This window comes from Polyodon spathula, chromosome 19 (genome assembly GCF_017654505.1).
Source record: "Polyodon spathula isolate WHYD16114869_AA chromosome 19, ASM1765450v1, whole genome shotgun sequence".
Lineage (NCBI taxonomy): Eukaryota > Metazoa > Chordata > Actinopteri > Acipenseriformes > Polyodontidae > Polyodon > Polyodon spathula.
In genome coordinates this window covers 6,264,452-6,285,203 of record NC_054552.1, presented here as the reverse complement: position 1 = coordinate 6,285,203, position 20,752 = coordinate 6,264,452, and the positions used below count along the sequence as shown (strand labels likewise).

General features: G+C 35.9%; 1 protein-coding gene across 4 annotated transcripts in view; it reads right to left on the bottom strand.

The window, feature by feature from the left end:
* The window catches only part of LOC121294636 (myotubularin-related protein 13-like), a 123,664-nt gene that overhangs the window by 84,793 nt on the left and 18,119 nt on the right, over positions 1-20,752 (bottom strand). For all 4 annotated transcript variants that reach the window (XM_041218550.1, XM_041218551.1, XM_041218552.1 and 1 more), the window contains exon 2: positions 15,009-15,094. In XM_041218550.1, coding sequence (XP_041074484.1) covers positions 15,009-15,094 — 86 coding nt within the window. The remainder of the gene's footprint in view (positions 1-15,008; positions 15,095-20,752) is intronic.

Here is a 20,752-nt window from a genome sequence, read left to right as displayed (position 1 = left end):
AACAGCGTGTTTTCCCTGTGCTGGGGCTGTTTTTTCATTTCCTAATTCAAGTGCTGATGGTGTTCAATGCAGTAAAATTATTTTATCCTTGTGTCTTGAAATATTATAAAAACAACACATTGGAACAAATGCGTACCGGTTTGTTTTTCAAAAGAGTAACTAATGAACAGCAGGTAGGATTAACTGAGAGACAGATAGGCTTTTCTCCATTCATTGCACCACTTTTACAAAAACATCTTCCTTGTGTAAACACATTTAGAGGAGATGGATGTGTGTGAACGAGGCGTTTGTTTTGTTGTCCAAAATCGGCAAATCATTTTAAGTAGCGTTTAGTGCTGTTTGTCCTTCCGTATTGTAGCTTTTAAAATGACAAATTGAAAATCAAACAGTTTAAAATACATCTGGAAGTGACCTTCAGTACTAGAGCTATGCTAAAAAGGTATTTAATCAGTAATAAACAGTAAATGAAAAGGCAGTGCCATTTGAATCGATTAGGCAGGAGTAAGGGAGGCAATGCTGCAGTAATGTGCCAGCTGTGGACTTAAAGCAAAGCCATTCTGACATCCAATCTCGCAACTTATACTACAGCTTTTTAAAACCTTTCAATTATTCACCTTGCTCAAAATCGCCTGTTCCCCTGCCAAATCTCTCCATGAAGCCTAGCCCACTTTGCTCTGCCCAGCCTGGGCACATGGGTATCGATTTAAGATATTTTGCAAAGTTTTGTTTGCACAGGGTCATTAAAACTTGCATGAATCTTACATGTGCATATCTTCATGCAGCACAGGGAAATAAAATATCATGCAATCCTGGCGTTCATGTTACAACGTCCCACAATAATGTTCAGCTTTACACCAAAATACGACTCCCGAGTGAATGTTTTCAACATTCTTTGACAGACATATGTGCACTCTGTTCTAGAAGTTTAAAATCTTCAAGGCTTGCTTTTCCTGACTTGATAAAAAACAACTTCCTCAACATGCAGCCGATCACGCTAACTTAATGGAAAGACGAAACTCACTAGCAGAATAATTAAAACCCTATCCACAGGATATTAATAACTTGCACGAACATAGATGAATTGGGTCACTTAGTCAACAGCCAAATATTAGAACACCACTGACAGATCTAGTGTTAAAATAGTTTTGTGAAAATATTTTTTTGGTTAAAGTTGCAGTTTTTTTTTTTTTTTTTTTTTTTTTTTTTTTAATTAAAATTGGAACATCATGTATCTGGTCTGGCATACTGATTTAATGACTGCCGTTCTAGTACTGCCCAAAACATTCTTGCATAACAACTACAGTATGACAAAAACAGTGGGCCAACTTAATTTTTAAATCTGTTTTTAATATGAATGAATGCAATGTTCTGTAAAGTTTGTACAGAGATGTCCATTTGTGAAACATTCAACACATGACAAAAAGCTAATCCCCAAGTAATTAAGTAAACACACAAACAATAGAAGTCATGTCATATTTTATCATACATCTTTTAATTAACATCAGTAGCCCTGTTTTTAGTAAGTTAATACCCTTGCCATGGTTACATACAAACCATAAAGCAATTAAATGGTTGAAAAAGGATACACCCTGGTGACCGCTGCTGTACTCAACAAACAGGCATTACTGATCACCTGCTACATTTTGATAATTACAATTTTGTCCCACCTTTTAATGAATACACACACGTTATTTAAACATTTCAATGATCATCACATATATAAACTTGAATTAAGACAGCATTTTTTTTTTTTTTTTTTTTTTTTGGCAGACAATGTGTTGATTAGTCATAGAATAACTTTCGTGACTAACATATGATTTGATTCCTTTAAGAGCCCAAAGACATCATGGCCGATTAGATATTTTAACAACATGATAGCAACGTGCTGTTTTGCATGTCAGTTTCAGCCAGTTGATACACTGGTTCAACAGCTATCTCAACAAAAGACAGCCACTGCACAAGCAAAAGAAACAAACAATTCCCTCTATCAGCGATCACCTTTCTTTCACCTCTTCCAGGCTCCGGCTGCCAATGGCATGTCTCATCGTTTCTGGGTAACCCTAGAAACCCATAACGCAGCTCTCATTGTTCATGGACTTACTGCTCTGTACCCATTTACATATTTTTTTTTGAGTACAGTGGCATCCTTCCCGGAAGTTTGCATACCAGATTACAACAGGGACAAGCTATAACAAAAAAGGTTCAAAAAGTCATGGTGCTGTACAAGACAAATGACTCAATACTTAACTATCTACTGGTCAACCCAGGTCAATTTTTTTTTTTATTTTAACAAAATTGGACCCCAAAGCATTGTATTTAAAAATATATTTACAAGTTAGTAATTCCAACTTCTGTCAACTTTACCCCAAGCGTGATTTACACGCGAATGTGGAGTTGAATCACATAGCTGTTACCAAAGCCAAGTGTATTATTGATTACAGGTGCACAGATTTGATACGTTTCACTGCCACAGGAAAAAAAAACAAATAGAACCATTTTAATGTCTCCTTCCACTTGCAAAAGAGACTAATGAAGTCTCAAAAAGCCAAAATGTGCACTTTGCGTAGAAGTTTGTAGAGATAAATACACGGTATTAACGTGTTGTAAATCATGTTTATTGCATTAAAATATTGAACTATATTTCGTAGCATGTTTTATCTAAGGATTCCTAATGGACAGGTCTAATGTTATTATCCAATAACCAGCTAGCTCTACTCATCACACTAATAACCATATTTTTATAGAAGTACTCAGTGTAATTTACTGTAAAGCTTAACTGTCTTTGCCTGCTGTGCTAAAGCAATGTGTAGGAAGTAGGATGAGTCTCCAAAGACAAGGTCATCCATGTTTATCTATATTTTAATGTTGTAACCACATTTTATTATAATGTGATAAGCTGCAGCGCAAAAAAGGGAGCCACAAAAGAGGCTGCTAAAACAAGAAAATCTATTTTCAAGGCAAACATTTTTTATGTGATTAACTCAACCTCAAGTTATCAGGTTTCTCAAAAATTCAGGTGGATTCAAATGCCTGACTGGACTTAAAGCCACTATGAAAAACTGAGCCAGACTTAAGATGAAAGCAGTCCTAAAAACAAACTTTGTTTTTAAAATCTGACCAGCTTTACTGAGAACAAGGAAAACCTTACAGAAATTAAAAACATTTAAAAAAAGGTTAAAATATAAAAAAACAAGGTTGAATCCCAACCCTGCACAACCTTACTGTGCCACCTTGATTTAAATTGGGTGTGTATCCTTTATGAAAAAAAAAAAGTGTTATCTAAACAATTCTTTGGCTGCTTCATTCCATCATGAGCCCTCTCAATTTTAAGTGACTCAATCTGTACTAAAAATTCATGCAATTTCCAGTAAAAGAAAAAAAAAACAATTATGAGATTAGGGTAATTCAGATTTTTGATGTGATGACTGCTATTTCATTCTTAATGTACCTTACAGAAAATGTTAATTTTGATTTTATGTATCAAATCCACTATGCATTTCCTCTAAGCAAATTAAAAAGAGGCACAAAAGGAGGAATAACATGTAAATAAAAAAAAATTAAAATACTACCCCACCCCCAAGAACATGAAAAATACAACTTATTCTAAAGGCCCATTTGTTACAAATTATATGGTGCAATTAGTCAGAAATCTATTGTGATTTGAAAAGAATGTAGGGCACTTATTACGATAGCATGTTTTTAAATGTGTATGCAGCTGCTATCACTATTTTGTACATTGCATTTTTTTTTTTTTAATTGACCTTTAAAAGGAAAAACACCTGATAAAACATTAGATAGTTTACAATACCATGAACACTTTGGAGTTGCAATAAATCAGTCAACAGATAGCTATCTTACCTACACTTGTTTTCCTCACACTACAATATATCTTAACTCCAAAATAAATAAAGCACACAGACACTAGCTTAAATATCTGGTTTACCGGAACCAGGTATCCCCATTACAAACGTTAAAACTAAACACAGTATGTGTTTGTGTGTAGGGGGTGCTTTTTTTTAAAAAGAGATTCAATTCTATGTGTTTTTTTTTTTTTTGCTCTTGATGAAAAAACTACCTTTTAAAAAAAAAAAAAAAAAAAACAAAAAAAAAAAAAAAAAAAAACCACATTTTAAAAAATGAAGCATTTTTTTTTTGGTTCCAAAATGTATGATGCTTAAATGTGCAATTCCTGCCTAAGTAATTTAATGAACAATTCTTGCTTTTTTTTTTAAATGAACAAACAGAGATGGCCAGTTAACAACTTCATGATAGCCCATTCTGTATACAGAACATGCATTCACTATCAAAGCTGTAAATTACAAATTAGACCATACAAAAGTAAATGACATCATCAACCATATATATGTACTGCCCATGTCCAAAGTGTGCCCTCCCCCACCCGGAATTTTCATACTCCAATAACTGGTGCTAAAAAACAAACCATGTTGCCATGTTTAATGAAAATGTATATGCAGTTCTCTAGATGCAAAACTTTATAAGCAAGCACGTGTGTTTCTCACTATATTCCTATTGCCAGGGATGTTCGTTCAGAGTGGCAGGTACTAAATGCCTATTGTTTGTGCAGAACACAGTTTTACATTGAGGACTAATTCAGCTTTCACACCCAACGCAGCAGTTTTGTATGATGTCTAATGAATTTCTAAAAAAAAAAAAAAAAGGGGAAGTACACCAAATCTATTGCTACCCATTTCGAAATGTTAGTCAAATGTTACCATAACTACAGTACGTTCATAAATGTTAGTTTGCACATTATTGAACCATGCAGTAAAAAATAACACAAAGGCCTTTTCTTTCAATAGCGATTCGCATTACTCTTAGCACCTCACCAATTCAACAAGCTGAAAAGAGCATCTTCATTGTGCAGCATTTACACTGTACCTCTTGCGTACTGAAATGACGTCAAGAACAAAGTTCTTTATGCGGCGCAGCAAAACCTCTTGTTTTCGACAAACACGTTTGACTGGAAACTCTTGAACTACGCTGGAAAACAGTGAAAACCAATTATCATATAATATGTCATTCAAATGAAGACAAGAAGTGCCTTGACCTTTCTGTGTGCCATACAAGGAATCAACCCTTAAATGTAAGAGTACTGGTTTTGTTAATCCTTGTTTTACAGTGGCATCAAGTACCGCTGACTGACTCGCTTGTAAAGGCTAGTGGAAACTCTGTTAAGTAAATACATATTCAAGACAAAATACAGTGCAGTATATTCTGATCCAGCATGGTTCCCTTCATAACCACTACAATGTGTAATTTGTCATATATGTGATAATGTCTTGTTCAGGTACAACAGCAACAGCAAAACGAGTTAGATGGAAAATGCCTTCAGCTGATAATTATCTGGTTCTATGTAATTATTCCACTAAACACACTGTATCATTCATATAAAAAAATGTTCCCTGTTTTAGTATTAGATACAACACTGTTACTGATGCTGTACAGCACCTGCTGGCACAACCTTCCAGTAAAGACCTAGGAAGACAGCTTCAACAGCAACGAAAGACAGGACAATAGAAAACGAACCATTTTAAAGTAAAAACAAAATATCTATTTTTGTAATACAAATTCAAAAGTTTTGTTTAAAGTCTTATCTGCCCAAATTAGTTTTTAAATGTTTTGTTTAATATGTGCAGTTAAATCAAGCAAAACAAATGTCTTGAGCTCAGAGATTGCGGCAAACCACTGTTAAATTAAATTAGCATGTTTGGAGATAGACTAATGAACATCAAAGAAATTCCTTGCTTTCAATTTGAATTTATATAGTACATGTTTATTTTCCATGTGTTTCAACATGGAGATAGTAAATTAAAATAACAAAGAAGCTGTGGCACTGGGAAGCAGCGGATTCCAAAACAAACACAAAACACATTCATGCAAAAAATAGCCGTCACAACACATTGAAATCATTTAAAACACATTGTTTCCATTCCCTTGACATTCTCAAGAGGAATACATCTGAGCCCTAGGGAAAATATTTTCCAAACAGACCTTTTTATCTTAAGATTTTTTTGCATCCTTTTGCATCATTATAAAGCAGTTCCTGACACAAGATGTATATAGTGGTGCTTGAGTAACAAGAGGTAAAGAAGTTTTCTTGCACAGTCTGATTTGAATTCCAAACAGAGCATACAGTAGACTAATGGAGAGATACACCGTACAAAACAGGCATGCAGTACCATACACTGTACCAGCAAAGCAGAAAACTTATGACCAGGATGAAAAGATATAGGTCAGTAATGTATACTGAAGGAATATAGTCCATCAGTGCTCATCCTGTCCCTACTTAATGATCGATCACAGAACTTTGTCTAGTTGGTTCTTGACAGCAAGTCCATTACAAGAACAAAGTCTTTCCATGGCAAGCCTGTTCTAATATTAAGCACAATACCCACATTTTTGTGAGTGGCATGCAACACTTGTAGTTCACATTCAACGTAACTTACAGTTCAGCCCACCTTTGGATTTCTGAGTTTTACAAGCTTGCTGATTATCCTCTAAACTAGGTAAATTAGTAAGACAGAAAATAGCAGGGGTCCCAGTAGTGGTCACTGTGGCACACCACCGAGTACACAGAGCACAAGTGCTCTCCAGGTTTAAACCATATGGTGTAGTCACATACATCTACAGTACTGCCATGAACTGAGCTCAAGGATCAGTGTTTAGTGCAGCCCTCTGTTAATGGTCTTCTGGATTCCAAGTCCTTTTTGCCAGGAATACTAAAAAAAAAATAATAAAAAAAAAAAAAAAAAAAAAAAAGATAATTTTTTTTACTTTGTGATGGTGTAGCACTTTACACAGTTTTTTGTTTGTTGTTTGTTTGTTTAAAGACGATACACAAGCTACTTGCTGAGAGCATGGGTACTTCCACTGGGTTACTGCAATGTGCACTTATTTACAAGCCAACCAATTACATGTACATAAAAAAAAAAAATCATTCTTGCTGGGCTACGGCAAGCCTAGAGAAGAAACCCCAAAAAGTTTCTAATTAGCTTGGTGTTTACAAAAAGAGTAGAAAGCAGCTTGACCTATTTATTTACAGAATATCATATAAAACGAACATCTTGATAGTATTTTAATAAACCAATTATCTCTATTACACAAGTAATTCAAATAACATGTTGCCTTTATATTCTACACCAGGGAACTGAGGATTCTAGGAATATCATCAAGTCCCAACGTGGAAGTGGTTATTTTTTATTGCGTTTCAAAAAAAGAAGAAGAAGGGGGCCTACTTCGGTTTTAGTTCACAGACGAGTAGTGTAAACTTTATTTAATTTAAAATATTCAGCTGTGAAAAAGTCAATAACAAAACAGCTTGGCTTTATCTCAAAAAAAATGCAACACTGATATGGCACCGATGGTATTTTCTTACGTATAAGGAAACATTCCAACCTTGCAAAATTAAGGAGCTGAAACAACACACCGCAACTCTAATTGCCAAGTCTATCCATCCCCTCTCCTCGGAGATAACAAACCACTACTTTGTAACCCTAATCATCCCGCAATGGAAGTACTGAAGAGAACTAGAAATTAACCGCTCTTGCTCATAATGTCTTGTTTATATCAGACCGATTATCTTATATCTTCTACACTTGTATTTTTCTACTTACTGCATGGATTCCAGACTCAAGATTTCAGTGCACTGAATTATGATGCTAGTACCCATATCACATGGAACGTTCTTGAATGTTTGCACACTCAAAGGCACATGCACACAGCACACAAACTTCTGCAAATGTTAAAAATCAAAAGACAGTGGCCATCTGGCCATGACTGATCACCCCCCCTTGTACAAAAGGAGAAGCATCCACTACAATATTAAGTGCAGCTTTGGCAATAAAATAAAAAACAAACAACGGTCAACATAATATTCAAGCACACCATATATGACACCCAGGTCAGTTCTGCTCTACTCAGTTCAGTTCTTTTAACCCTTCATAGATATGGCGATGTTCATACGGTTACATCTCCAAGTTATTTAATAGACATAACCACTGTGGGTTTGGATTACAGAAACAAATCCCCAATGCAATTAATGGTGCAGCAAGTGCTCAAAAAAGAAAAGTGTGCAAAAAAAGCATTAACAAAAAACATGAAACTGCTTGTTCTCCCCCCCCCACCCCCATCACGGTTTCTTTTCTTGTCAATGCTGACTTTGTACTCTGTAATAAATTCCTCAAATGCTTGTCAAATATGTTTATACTGGGGAAATCTGTAAATAACCATTTGCACACCAGAAAAAAGAAAACCAAAAATACCATTTGTTACATCGGTATGTTAAACACTACAGTATATCATCATTAAAACTACAAAGCTGGAATCCCAATTATTCATGCATTTACCAGCAAGCAGACCACTGCACTTGAGAGTTTGAAACTTTTTTTTTGTTGTTGTTACTGTTGACTGGTTCTTGTTTGGCTTTTATACAAAAAATAAAAAGCCATATTTTAATACTGTAGCTTGGTTGCCTAACGCGACAGAAGATTAAATTAATTCCCTAGTATTTCCATACACATCAATTCATGCAGCCTGTAAGATGCTCTGACCCTGAAGACACTGCTGAGGTGAAATGAAGCAGTAACATTCTGTACTTCCTGGAAGACAAGGCAAGCAAACTGAGAACTTGTTTTAAAATAAAATTGTAACATATGATTTTGTTTAGCATTTTAATGACTTTGGGTGTTATTCATACATTGCTGTTGGTACAGTCACAACTCTTCAAATAGCATACATAGTTCATGTCACAGAAATTGTTTTTGAAGTTTGTGTAACCCCCCTCAGAATCTGATGTAATTTCCCTCTACTGTGGACCCTGAAAGCTGATGGGCAGGCAGATGCATCTTTAGACCCCTACTGTACCGCATGCAAACCTCTTACCTCTGCAGGCCTTTTCCACTACACTGTGCAGTTTCTCAAAGTCTGGGATTAGTTTAACTAGACAAGCGGAAATCACAAACGTTACTGCAACAATCTCCGAGGAGAAATGAAATGAAGTAACAGCTTTTTTTTCTTTCTTTTTATAGTAACTTCTCCAAGGCATTATTTGTTACAAAATTAACCGGTTTTCTGGTTTCACGCCCCCTCAATTAGCACAAATCTTGAACTACCTAAAAACGGACTTTAGTTAGTCGTCTTCAGCACAGCTCTTTATAATACACTGGATGTATGCAGGAGGTCAGGCTGGGGAGAATATTGTAGCAGTCTAGACTCTCAACTGCCATATTTCAAATAAATGGCTGAAAAAAAAAATCTGCTTACTTCAACTGCAGTCTGTTTTAAACGCAGATGACCTGCTCCCAGTTACACCTTTCACAATACTACCTGCAGTCTTGCACAGTAAATTCTAAACAGTCAAACTTATTTGTGTTTTTCAATTTTTCATCCTGAAAACATCATTAGTGCCCCTTAGAGGTTCTTAACATGCGTAGCAAAATGACAAATAATTAATAATGCCATATAAAAACTCGCATACCAACGTTCCATGTAAAAAAAAAAAAAAGGTTTTCCAAGAGCTGGACTGCTTTAATGGTCCTAAACAAAAAGCCAGAGAAACATCAATCCTTGCAAAATAGGAAGGACACCTGCTTTTCTGAAATATTACCTTGAATTGAGTAAAACCGATCACTGTTTTGATCCTTTTTTGTGTGTCCCTACATAAAAAACATTCACTGCAAAATAATAAACAAACAAAAAACAGTAATTCTTTCACACACACACAAAGAAAACCTAAAAATATTGTTTCAGTTATTCTTTAATCCCTCTGCTTAAACATATAGGGTAATGAGGTAATTTATCAATGTGTCTAAACTGACACATTTTTAGAGGAGGACATGATTAAGGTACTACTGTGCAGCGTGCTTAACCTCTATTATTCTGATGAGCACCCAACTCCTTTTTTAAATGTTTTCTACAGCTATGGCCAAAAGCTTTGCATCACACTACTGAATTAACTCATTTAGCTTCATAACATCAAATGAAACCTGCTGAATAATGTTATGTTAACATACTGAATTACACACCACTTTGAGATTTTTCCATATATGGAACAAAAAACTGTCAGACATTGAAAAACAAAATTGCTAAACTTTGGCCAGCGTGATCTCGGTACTCCTCATGGAAAAAAGACTGATTTGTATCCTGTCCTTACAACCAGTTTCTTGCAAGTTGTACGTTGTTTAAAGTGTTTTACTGCTCACAGAAAATGTGCCTTTGCCTTTACAGTTGTGTGTGCCTCTTGTATCAGCTGGAATCAATAGTGTTGGAGTGTTTCAGATGGATTTATTTCCGCTCCCTGCACGTACTGTATAGGTATTTTTATTTATTTATTTATTTACACTTTGCAAAACAGGCAAAAAATCTTTGTTACTGAGAAAGTTTAGTTTCATTTGAGTTTTTATTGGGATTGTTTCCCAAACCCAGCAGGCCTGTGTCTGTGAAATGTCAAACAACAACACAGATAGTATTTGACTTGTTATTCATATAAAACAGGGGTCGATAGGGTGACTACAACACCTAAAAACAATACTGTAAGCGATCACTCATAAGATACTGGACCCACTCAGCTGAATAAATACCTAAATAAAACAAGTTATAATGTCACTGGGTGAAAATGCTTTTTTCAATGTTATTACAGGAATAATTGGAAAGATGTTCTAAAAGCAAGGGTGTGCCTTTGCCCCACTTGAGTGCACTTACAAGCTAGCCAGATGAACGATATTGGATATAAGGACATTTATTGTTTTGCATAAAACCTTCTGTAATCTACATATTTTGTTCTACAAAGATTACAGGGGTCCTGATTAACAATAAATGTACTAGAAAGAAATACTGTTACTGGTATGGTCATGTGTCACAGGGCACCTTAATGACTTCCCCGAGACTGCTGTCTGGAGACCTTTCCTTAGGACTAACATACGAGTCAGTGGCTCGATAATGGTTCAGAGTTTATATATCTGGAACATGACAAATCGTTCAAGCAAGGAGGTTTTGAGATCCTCAATTAAAAGATGAATGGGTTTAAACAAACTGTCAGATAAACAAAATGATGTATTTGTTGACACAGGAAATACCAGTATCCAATGCACACTCTAAATAAAACGCACTAGACATTTTCAGTAGCACGGCACAAGGCATCAGAAGGCTTTTTCTTTTTTGTTGATCAGAAGTAACATTTTTCGATCCAAACTAAAAACTTCTCCAAAGTATTTTTCTATCAAATGACAATTAGGAATGTCTGTTCCATTACTGGCACACTTAAAACAGAACAAAATAATAAAATGTTTTCAATATGAAAAACTATTTAAAAAAAAAAAATGGTAATACTGAGCAAATGGGATAATACTGTATCCATTCAACTACAATTCCAAATACAAGCTCATACAAAAGTCATTTTTTGATGAACAGTTCAGTAGATTATGATTTTGACTAAAATATGATTACTTTGTGGTCTGACCCTTCTCGCACTGAAGGAAGGAGTATTGCAAGAACGGTGTGTAAACAGCCTCCTCAAATGAAAAAGCAAACTTGGCCATTACTGGGTCAATCCATATACAGTAACATATCCCACTGACAACCAATGCAAGTAACAGAATTTCTACACACCGGAAACACACAGTTGAATGAACAGAAATCAATTTTAAAAGGAAGCAATTAATCAAAATGCTTATCTTATAAATCTTTCCATAATCCATTGTTAAAATAAAACTCTATTTTAGTTCAGTGCACTAATCAATGTGCTGAAAAAAAATCCCTTGATACCATTATGCAGTATTTGCTTTTAAAAGTTTCTCTCTAACAAAAAAAACACATCACACTGTTGTACCTGTAGTACTGTAGAAGTTATGTTTTAAAACAAGCACAGGTTCAGGAATATCACTTCATTTGAGACTTTGAAAACACTTCTCTTTGGACCCATTGCGTGGAAACGACCAAGTTTTAAAAATGAAAGACGACAATTATTTTGTATAACCTTGGTGTACATACAGTATAGCCCTTTTATAATGATCTGAACTGCGGCAATATCATTCACAGTTTAGAAATGGAATAGAGACCCATGCTTTTGAATAGCAGCTCTACTTTGCCTTCTGCTTGTGTTCAGCTATTACATGGCATTATACTGTAGTTCCTTATTTCCCCGCAAACTAAACCACTTTACATGTCAGCTCATATCAGAACACATACACTATTAACACACTGTAAAAAGGCAGAGCAGAATGCAAAGTCGTTCTCAATGCCCTTTGGAATGAGAAATTTACCATGAAAACCACAGCACTCAGGGAGAGACAGCTCTTTTCAATAACGTGGCCAGGGAAATGTTTTCTATTATATAAATTACATGCAAATGTTCACTTAATGTTGGACACAAAACATAGAATTATTCAGCATTTGTGCCGAGCCCAACCAGAAAGGCTTACAGAAACATCAAGAATGTGATGTCAGTTGCACATTTTTTTTTTACCACTTACAAAAGAATGCAATCAAGATTATCAGAGCGCTAGTTTTTGTATACCACGGTATTTCTGCAAATTTACCAGGTTTGTCCCATAGTTGTACTATGGATTTACCATAGTTTACCCTGGATTGCCTTGTTTATTAATAAGCTTTACCATATCTTGCTAATATTTACAATGCTTACCTTTGATTTACCATGCATTCACTATGCTTTATTGCACTTTTGCAATGCTTGTGGTCAGCCTTTAGAAGGATAGCCTTTGCTGGTTTCAACATTATATTTGTACAATCTGATAGCATGTCAGTAATGTACATATCAACACCATTAGGCTAATGCAAAATGAAAGCTACCACAATAACAAAATGATCACCAGTGTACTGAACAAACAACAATTCTTAACTTACAGTATCACTTAAATGTGATAATCTTGCAACTGAATTTTATTGACTGTACACAATATGTGCATAGCCAGCAGTTCTACAATAATGCATGTGTTGTCAATAAATACTATGTAAAGAAACAATTATGTGAATTGTGTAAAGATATATAATTACGGTTTGTTTTAACTACAGTCTATAATATGAATGGTAGCTCATTAACCAGGCTCAAACACCTTGGGGCACCCCTGTATTCAGATCATTGGCATCTCTAGAAAATGTTCTGGGCAACCGACTGCCGTTTTTTTTTTGCCATGTATTTTTTTATTTTTCAGTGCCAAAAAGCAAGTGTATGTGTGTGTATGTATGTGTGTGTATATATATATATATATATATATATATAGAAAGAGAGAGAGAGAGAGAGAGAGAGAGAGAGAGAGAGACACTTGTTTTTGGCACTGAAAAATCAAATACATTGCAAAAAAAAAAAAAAAAAAAAAAATCAGTCAAATATTTTATATCCCTCACTGTAATGTGGGTCTTAGGGGACCATAATATGAGCGTTATAAACGAGGGAGGGCGTGGGGGGCGCCGCCTGGACACAACAACACACATCTGACCAAAATACAAAAGAAAATATCTCTAATGCACATATAGTGAAGCAAAAATGTAACTTTCTGTGAATTAACCCTGTATATAGCACCATGTAATCAAAGCTATATTTTTTACAAAAAGAAAAAAAAGGTAACATTTCTACTCGTGGATTATTTAAAATTGCAGTCGGGAGTTCAGTTTGAAGCGACAGACAAGCAAACCAAGTGCGAGAAGGAGAGCAGATCGGGAGAGGGGAATGGGCTCGACCCAGGTTCGGCTGCCAGAGCAGGGCTGAAGCTAAGCTGGAGTGTCTCAGTCTCCCGAAGAAAGCCAAAGCTCCTCTCGCATCAGAAAACTAAATACATTAGGAAAGATAACCGCATAATAGGCCTAATATGTATTTATTTATAAAACGAATGCTGAGTAAGAGGTCTGTGTTATAAAGTGCCAGCGCAGCTTTTCTTCAGTTCAGATACTGTATCAAAAGGGAGAGACAGAAATGGAAGTTAAACTGAGAAATTGTTTATAGTCTGCACAACACCAATACTGTATTTACTGTAGAAATATTGCATGAATCACTAGTATAGGGAAGTTGGGGACATGCTGTAGGAGAATTATATCCGAGGCGCATCATAACCAAGAGCCTTATAGCGAGGGACATATGTATATGTACATATACATCTATGTACACATACATACATAAAAAACAAATATGCAACATAACTTTATGGGAATCCAAGTGTGGATAAAAAAAAAAAGACAAAGTACTTATACGGAACCAAGAATTTAACAGAATTAAGACTTCACAAAAGGAATTTATGTCAGAGAAACCAATTCTCAGTGATTCAAAATCATTTTGAATGTTGTAAATCATTACAACATAAGAATTAGTAAGTCAAAGCATAAAAAATAGGGAAAAAAATCAGAAACAAACAAATAAGCAAAACCTGTTTTATTTCTGCAAACCAAATCATGTACTGTTACGGGATGTGCAAAATATACAGAATAAAATGCTGTAGCATCGCAAAACAGATGGCTCTCCTTAGTGCTGTGGTTTTGCATTCCTAAATGTATGTCATCTTTAAGTTATAACGAGCAGTAAACAGACAAATTAAATAGACTTGCATGAAATGATAATTACTACAGGTTAACATCCAGTTTTGCAGCATGTTATAATAGAATACAAATACATTTGTTAGTTTTTTGTAGGCTGACACACAGAAAAAACGTAGTACATTTTTTACTAATTGTACTTCTTACCACAAAGGTAGGCATTCCTTCACAATCTGGCATTTTGTTATTTTAAGGAAAGTGATATTTAAGCAGAAAACACATTAACGTATTCAAGTTGAATCGGTTACACTTTTCAACAGGCATTTTATTACATGTCACTTCTATTTGCTTATTGGCGAACGTTTTGTAACCGCAAAAGTCTCTCTGAAAAAGCTTGTGTCACACTGAAACATCACAGCGCACTCGTCACACTGAAACACCACAGCGCACTCGCCTTCAATTTAACCAACTTGCGAAGGTTCTGATCATATTGTTCTTCATTTACTTACCATCTCTATTCCCTGAGGGAAGGGGGTATCATCCCAGTCTTTCTGTGGGAAACGCTGGATTATTTTTCCATAACCCTCCCCTGACCCTGCAAAAATTAAGAAAAAAAATTGATTATTTCCACACATTACTGCTCTTTGGTAAAAGTGATTTTATTTGGTTATGTGCAACTGAAACTTGTAGCCCCTTGCTGGATTTCCAAAACAGAACAAACTCAGAAGAATAGTAAAACTATAGGCTTCTCAGATATTGTATGGAGATATTACTAGACATAACCAAGCTGGTTTAAAATTACCAGTAATCTCCCAAAATTGACCACTTTTTAAAATAGGCAGATAATGATACAGAAATACAGTAAACTATGTAATTTGCCCACCATGAAGAGTAATGAAGGGACCCAGAGTATATCAAGAGAACATATCCCACTCCAGGACTTCACTAAATCCAAATGGATAGACAGGTACTAATAAAGTGACAAAATAACCTTTTTTTAAAAATCTGTAATATGACGGATTTCAGAGCTTTTCAGTTCCCTGTAGAAGCAAACCAAAAAGCAGAATTACCTTGCCATAAATGTACATTGCATTGGAGTTTTATCCTCAAATTATTGATAATTACTAAAACAGAAGCCAGGGACAATTTGCCCGAGGTGTTATGTTGCTCTCCTTGGCTCTGAAGAGTTTAATTTCTATGTTTCCTTAATTATTGGCAGAGCTTCTCATGAGTTGGCAGGCTAGGTCAGAGAGAAGCCAGAATATGTGTGCCTGTCTCAATTATAAAGGAATGGAAAACAACAACAACATTAAAAATATAAAGTGTGGTTATAATGTAAGTTGTTACTTTGCAATGTTGCTGTTGATTTAAAAGGATGCCATTTGCCAAAGGGAGGTTTGCATGCCCATTTATAATTCTGCCTTCATTCTGTATTTAATGTTAGCAATTTTAAATCATTAGTTAGCTATTTCTTTTTTTAACAGTTCAAGTAACGGTCACAGTACATACTGTACAGTATATGTCATATTTGCAATATGTTCTCTGTATTCCCAAACACCCCAATAAATATCATCACCAAGGAACTGAAGCAAAATAAATATGAAGTATGTGTCACACCACACTTATTTTATGTGTGGGATGGATTAAAACAAGATGGCCAACATAAAAAAAAATGTCACAGATAAGGTACCAAAAATTCAAAACACATTATCGGAAGGAACAGGCACAGATTTCTACAGCTGTCCACTCCTCCAGTGTAGACATTCAATACTGTACCTGGTTTTCAGCAAGCAAATTAGACCAGCTATTCCCAGTGCCCAGATAAATAAATATAATTTTACTGTAGCAACATTACATTTCTGCACCACGGTAAGTATGAGTTATCAACTGCCAGCATGCAAAGTACTGTATAAAGTGGAGGTAATGGTCATGGCCATAGTAGTTTCATAAACAGACATGCGGTTCTCAAGCTATAGCCAGCAATACGTACAGTAGTCTACATTTACAGTATAATTGCTTAAATATGAATGCAAAGATCATTCTGCAGTTCCCAAAATATACAGTAATTCATTTCCCCAACCGAGAATACAAACACATACAGCACATAATAAAATATCTATTTATTGAAAGTTGTTCAACTGCATTCCTCAACAGCAGCACATACTGTAAAATTCAAGTTTATGAAAAAATGAATATGCAAAATGGAACCTTAGAATTTAGTACGCCATCATTTCAACAATGTACTCTATTTTGGTTAAAAAAAGGTTTTAGCTAGATTAAAACTAGGATCAACATGTACAGTACTTGGTGCCAAATAAGTTAAAGCGGATTATAAAATATGAAACAATGCATGTAAGCAATTAGAAATATGTAAAATTAAAAAAACAAGCAGTATATATTTTTAATCAGTATTCTAAAAACATACTGTAGAAAACAGTCAACCAACATTTAAGAAAAAAAGTGAGATGGAAAATATTATAATTGCAAAACCATAAAGATTCCCCCCCCCCCCTAAAGCCTTAAGCAATATCCATGGATATAAATTCATGCTAACCTTACCCGTTGCCTGTCTTACAGTACACTATGTACCAAAGGTCACAGTATTAGACCAATGCTGTACCTTCTAAAATATTGCTTTAACTTGAACTAAAGTAAGTGAATAGGTGTCCTGGAAACACTTGCAGAATAAACAGAACCCCGAATTTCATATTCTTTAGATCGGTGTTTCCCAACCATGTTCCTGTCAGCACATTGTGTCCGCTGGTTTTCGTTCCAACGCAGTGCTTAATTGCTTAATTGAATCCTTCATTGAACTAATAAAGTGATTAACTGGGCATGTTCCTATTATTTTATTTTACGTTTGTTGATATGGTTCAATTATTCAATTCAGCGCTGTGTTGGAACGAAAACCAGCCGACACAGTGTGCCGCCAGGAACAGGAAACACTGCTTTAGATAGCCTATCCTGTCTTCACGTTACCAAATCACATACAATCTTCTGCAAACTGAACTGTTTGCCTGTTACTGTACCAAGTTTTCCAACACATCCCCTTTGCAGCTACAGTGCAGGTCCAACCAGTTCTGAAACCAAGCACTGGTTGCAGGCCAGTACAAGTTTCTTGCTGGCAAAGGGTTTGATGTACAGTACGAGACTGAAGTGCTGTCCCAACCCCTTTTTAAAGTATTATTGGGAGATAGATATATATATAGCTAAATTTATATATATATATATCATCGTGTACAGTACCAATTACTGATTCAAACAATAGCAGTCTTAAGAAAGACTGCAGCAAAATATACAGTAATGGTTTCAGCAACTCGCTTCCAACAAGTGCACGCAGAGCATACTGTACAAGTGCGGATCATTTCACAAGCAAAAATAAATAAACCAAAATGTTGGCTGGACAAATACTAAGGACGGTGTACTGTACTTGAACTTTAGGAAGAACAGAAAACAAAATCTGTTAAAACTATTACTGTAGCAACAAGAAATACTGGTTCTTTCACTACAGAAGAACAGGTTAAGATATAATGTAAGTTTACAAAGTCTTGTATAGGTTCTCTAGTTTTATACTGAACAAAAATATAAAATGCAACAAGCTTACAAAGATTTTACTGAGTTACAGTTCATATAACGAAATCAGTCAATTGAAATAAATTCATTAGGCCCTAATCTAAGGATTTCACATGACTAGGAATAGATATGCATCTGTTGGTCACAGATACAGATTTAAAAAAAAAAAAAAGGTAGGGGCATGGATCAGAAAACCATTCAGTATCTGGTGTGACCACCATTTGCCTCATGCAGAGTGACACATCTCCTTCACATAGGGTTAATCAGGCTGTTGATTGTGGCCTGTGGAATATTGTCCCACTTCTTCAATGGCTGCGCGAAGTTGCTGGATATTGGCGGGAACTGGAACACGCTGTCGTACACGTCGATCCAGAGCATCCCAAACATGCTCAATGGGTGACATGTCTGACATGCAGGCCATGGAAGAACTGGGACATTTTCAGCTTCCAGGAATTGTGTACAGATCCTTGCGACATGGGGCCGTGCATTATCATGCTGAAACATGAGGTGATGGCAGCGGATGAATGGCACGACAATGGGCCTCAGGATCTCGTCACTGTATCTCTGTGCATTCAAATTGCCATTGTGTTCATTGTCCGTAGCTTATGCTTGCCTATACCATAACCCCACCGCCACTATGGGGCTCTCTGTTCACAACGTTGACATCAGCAAACCACTCACCCACACGACGCCATACACACTGTCTGCCATCTGCCCGGTACTGTTTAAACTGGGATTCATCCATGAAGAGCACACTTCTCCAGCATGCCAGTGGTCGTCGAAGGTGAGCATTTGCCCACTGAAGTCGGTTACGATGCCGAACTGCAGTCAGGTCAAGACCCTGGTGAGGACGACGAGCATGCAGATGAGCTTCCCTGAGACAGTTTCTGACAGTTTGTGCAGAAATTCTTCGGTTGTGCAAAGCCACAGTTTCATCAGCTGCCCAAGTGGCTGGTCTCAGACGATCCCGCAGGTGAAGAAGCCGGATGTGGAGGTCCTGGGCTGGCGTGGTTACACATGGTCTGCGGTTGTGAGGCCGGTTGGACGTACTGCCTAATTCTCTAAAACATCGTTGGAGGTGGCTTATGGTAGAGAAATGAACACTCAATTATCTGGCAACAGCTCTGGTAGACATTCCTGCAGTCAGCATGCCAATTGCACGCTCCTTCAAAACTTGAGACATCTGTGGCATTGTGTTGTGTGACAAAACTGCACATTTTAAGTGGCCTTTTATTGTCTCCAGCACAAGGTGCACCTGTGTAATGATCATGCCGTTTAATCAGCTTCTTCATAAGCCACACCTGTCAGGTGGATGAATTATCTTGGCAAAGGAGAGATGCTCACTAACAAGGATGTAAACAAATTTTTGCACAAAATTTGAGAAACAAGCTTTTTGTGCGTATGGAACATTTTTGGGATCTTATTTCAGCTCATGAAACATGAGACCAACACTTTACGCGTTTATATTTTTGTTCAGTGTACATTTCACAACCTTCCCTTAACTTCGTGTTTTTTTTTTTTTTTTTGTTTTTTTTAAGGAGTTATCTGCTTAAATGGTAGCATTAGGCTTGAGAAAATAAATTAATACATTTCTTGGTTCACTGACTAAGTGGCTAAGGCAGACTTTCAGTTAGTTCTTCCAAGAGCTGGAAAAACTCATGCATTAAAACATGGCCAGCAATTAATCTTGTAGAATATTTCTCCCCAAGCATGGCACTACAGTATGGGTTGGTGATTAATGCGCTCTGCGATGGCGAAGTCATCAGGTGTTTGCAGCATGAGCAAATTGTAATCACATGAAAATAATTTAAGAAAAGTGAGATCCAGTTTCAGGCAGTACTGACGACAACAAATGACAGAATTCCTTAAATCCCTTACGGCCACATTCTAAACTACAATTTACAACCAAACCGGCCTTACCTGTCAGCTATTATCACCAAAGATATCAATAAACTGGTTTTGTCAGTGCTGGTTTTGAACTTCACATCAAAGCAAAAACATATACTGGTAATTTTCAAAATACTATTACAATCCAGCAGGAATTCCAAACAAACAACAATTTTAATAAGAGTCCACTTATGTATAGTTAACCTTTTGACATTTTGGAAAAATGAGAAAAAAATATGTTTATAAAAGAAATGTAATTAATGCTGTCATGTGATCTACTCTTTCCATTCGTTTCAATTCTAGTAGTCATTGCTCTCTTTAAAACAGGATATCTTAGTAAGTTTATATTTATATAAACATATCTTGCATTCTTAGTTAAATCTAGCAAAAACAGCTTCAAGGTGAAAAGATTAATTAACAGCATCAGTGGCTGTGGAATAGCTTTGATTCAATGGCCATGTCAAGTTTCAGCAAATCACTTTGCTGGAGATAACTGTTTCCACACCATTATACTTACGTTACAAGATCCCAACATTTATAGAGATGCACTGACTGTTTGAAAGCAATTTAAATTGGACATCCACCACACAACATCAACATGCTTAAGTACTAAAGCAAAATCTGACAGAGTGTAGTAGCAAAATTGAGGATTACAACATCTACAATCAACAAGTTGTTTAAATGTTGGTAATTAGTAATCCTAGTTCCTGTTCTTTTCCATGGAAAGTCATGAAACATTCCCATGTTACGCATTTCTGTTTACAAATTTAAAAGTCATAATGCACATTGCCCG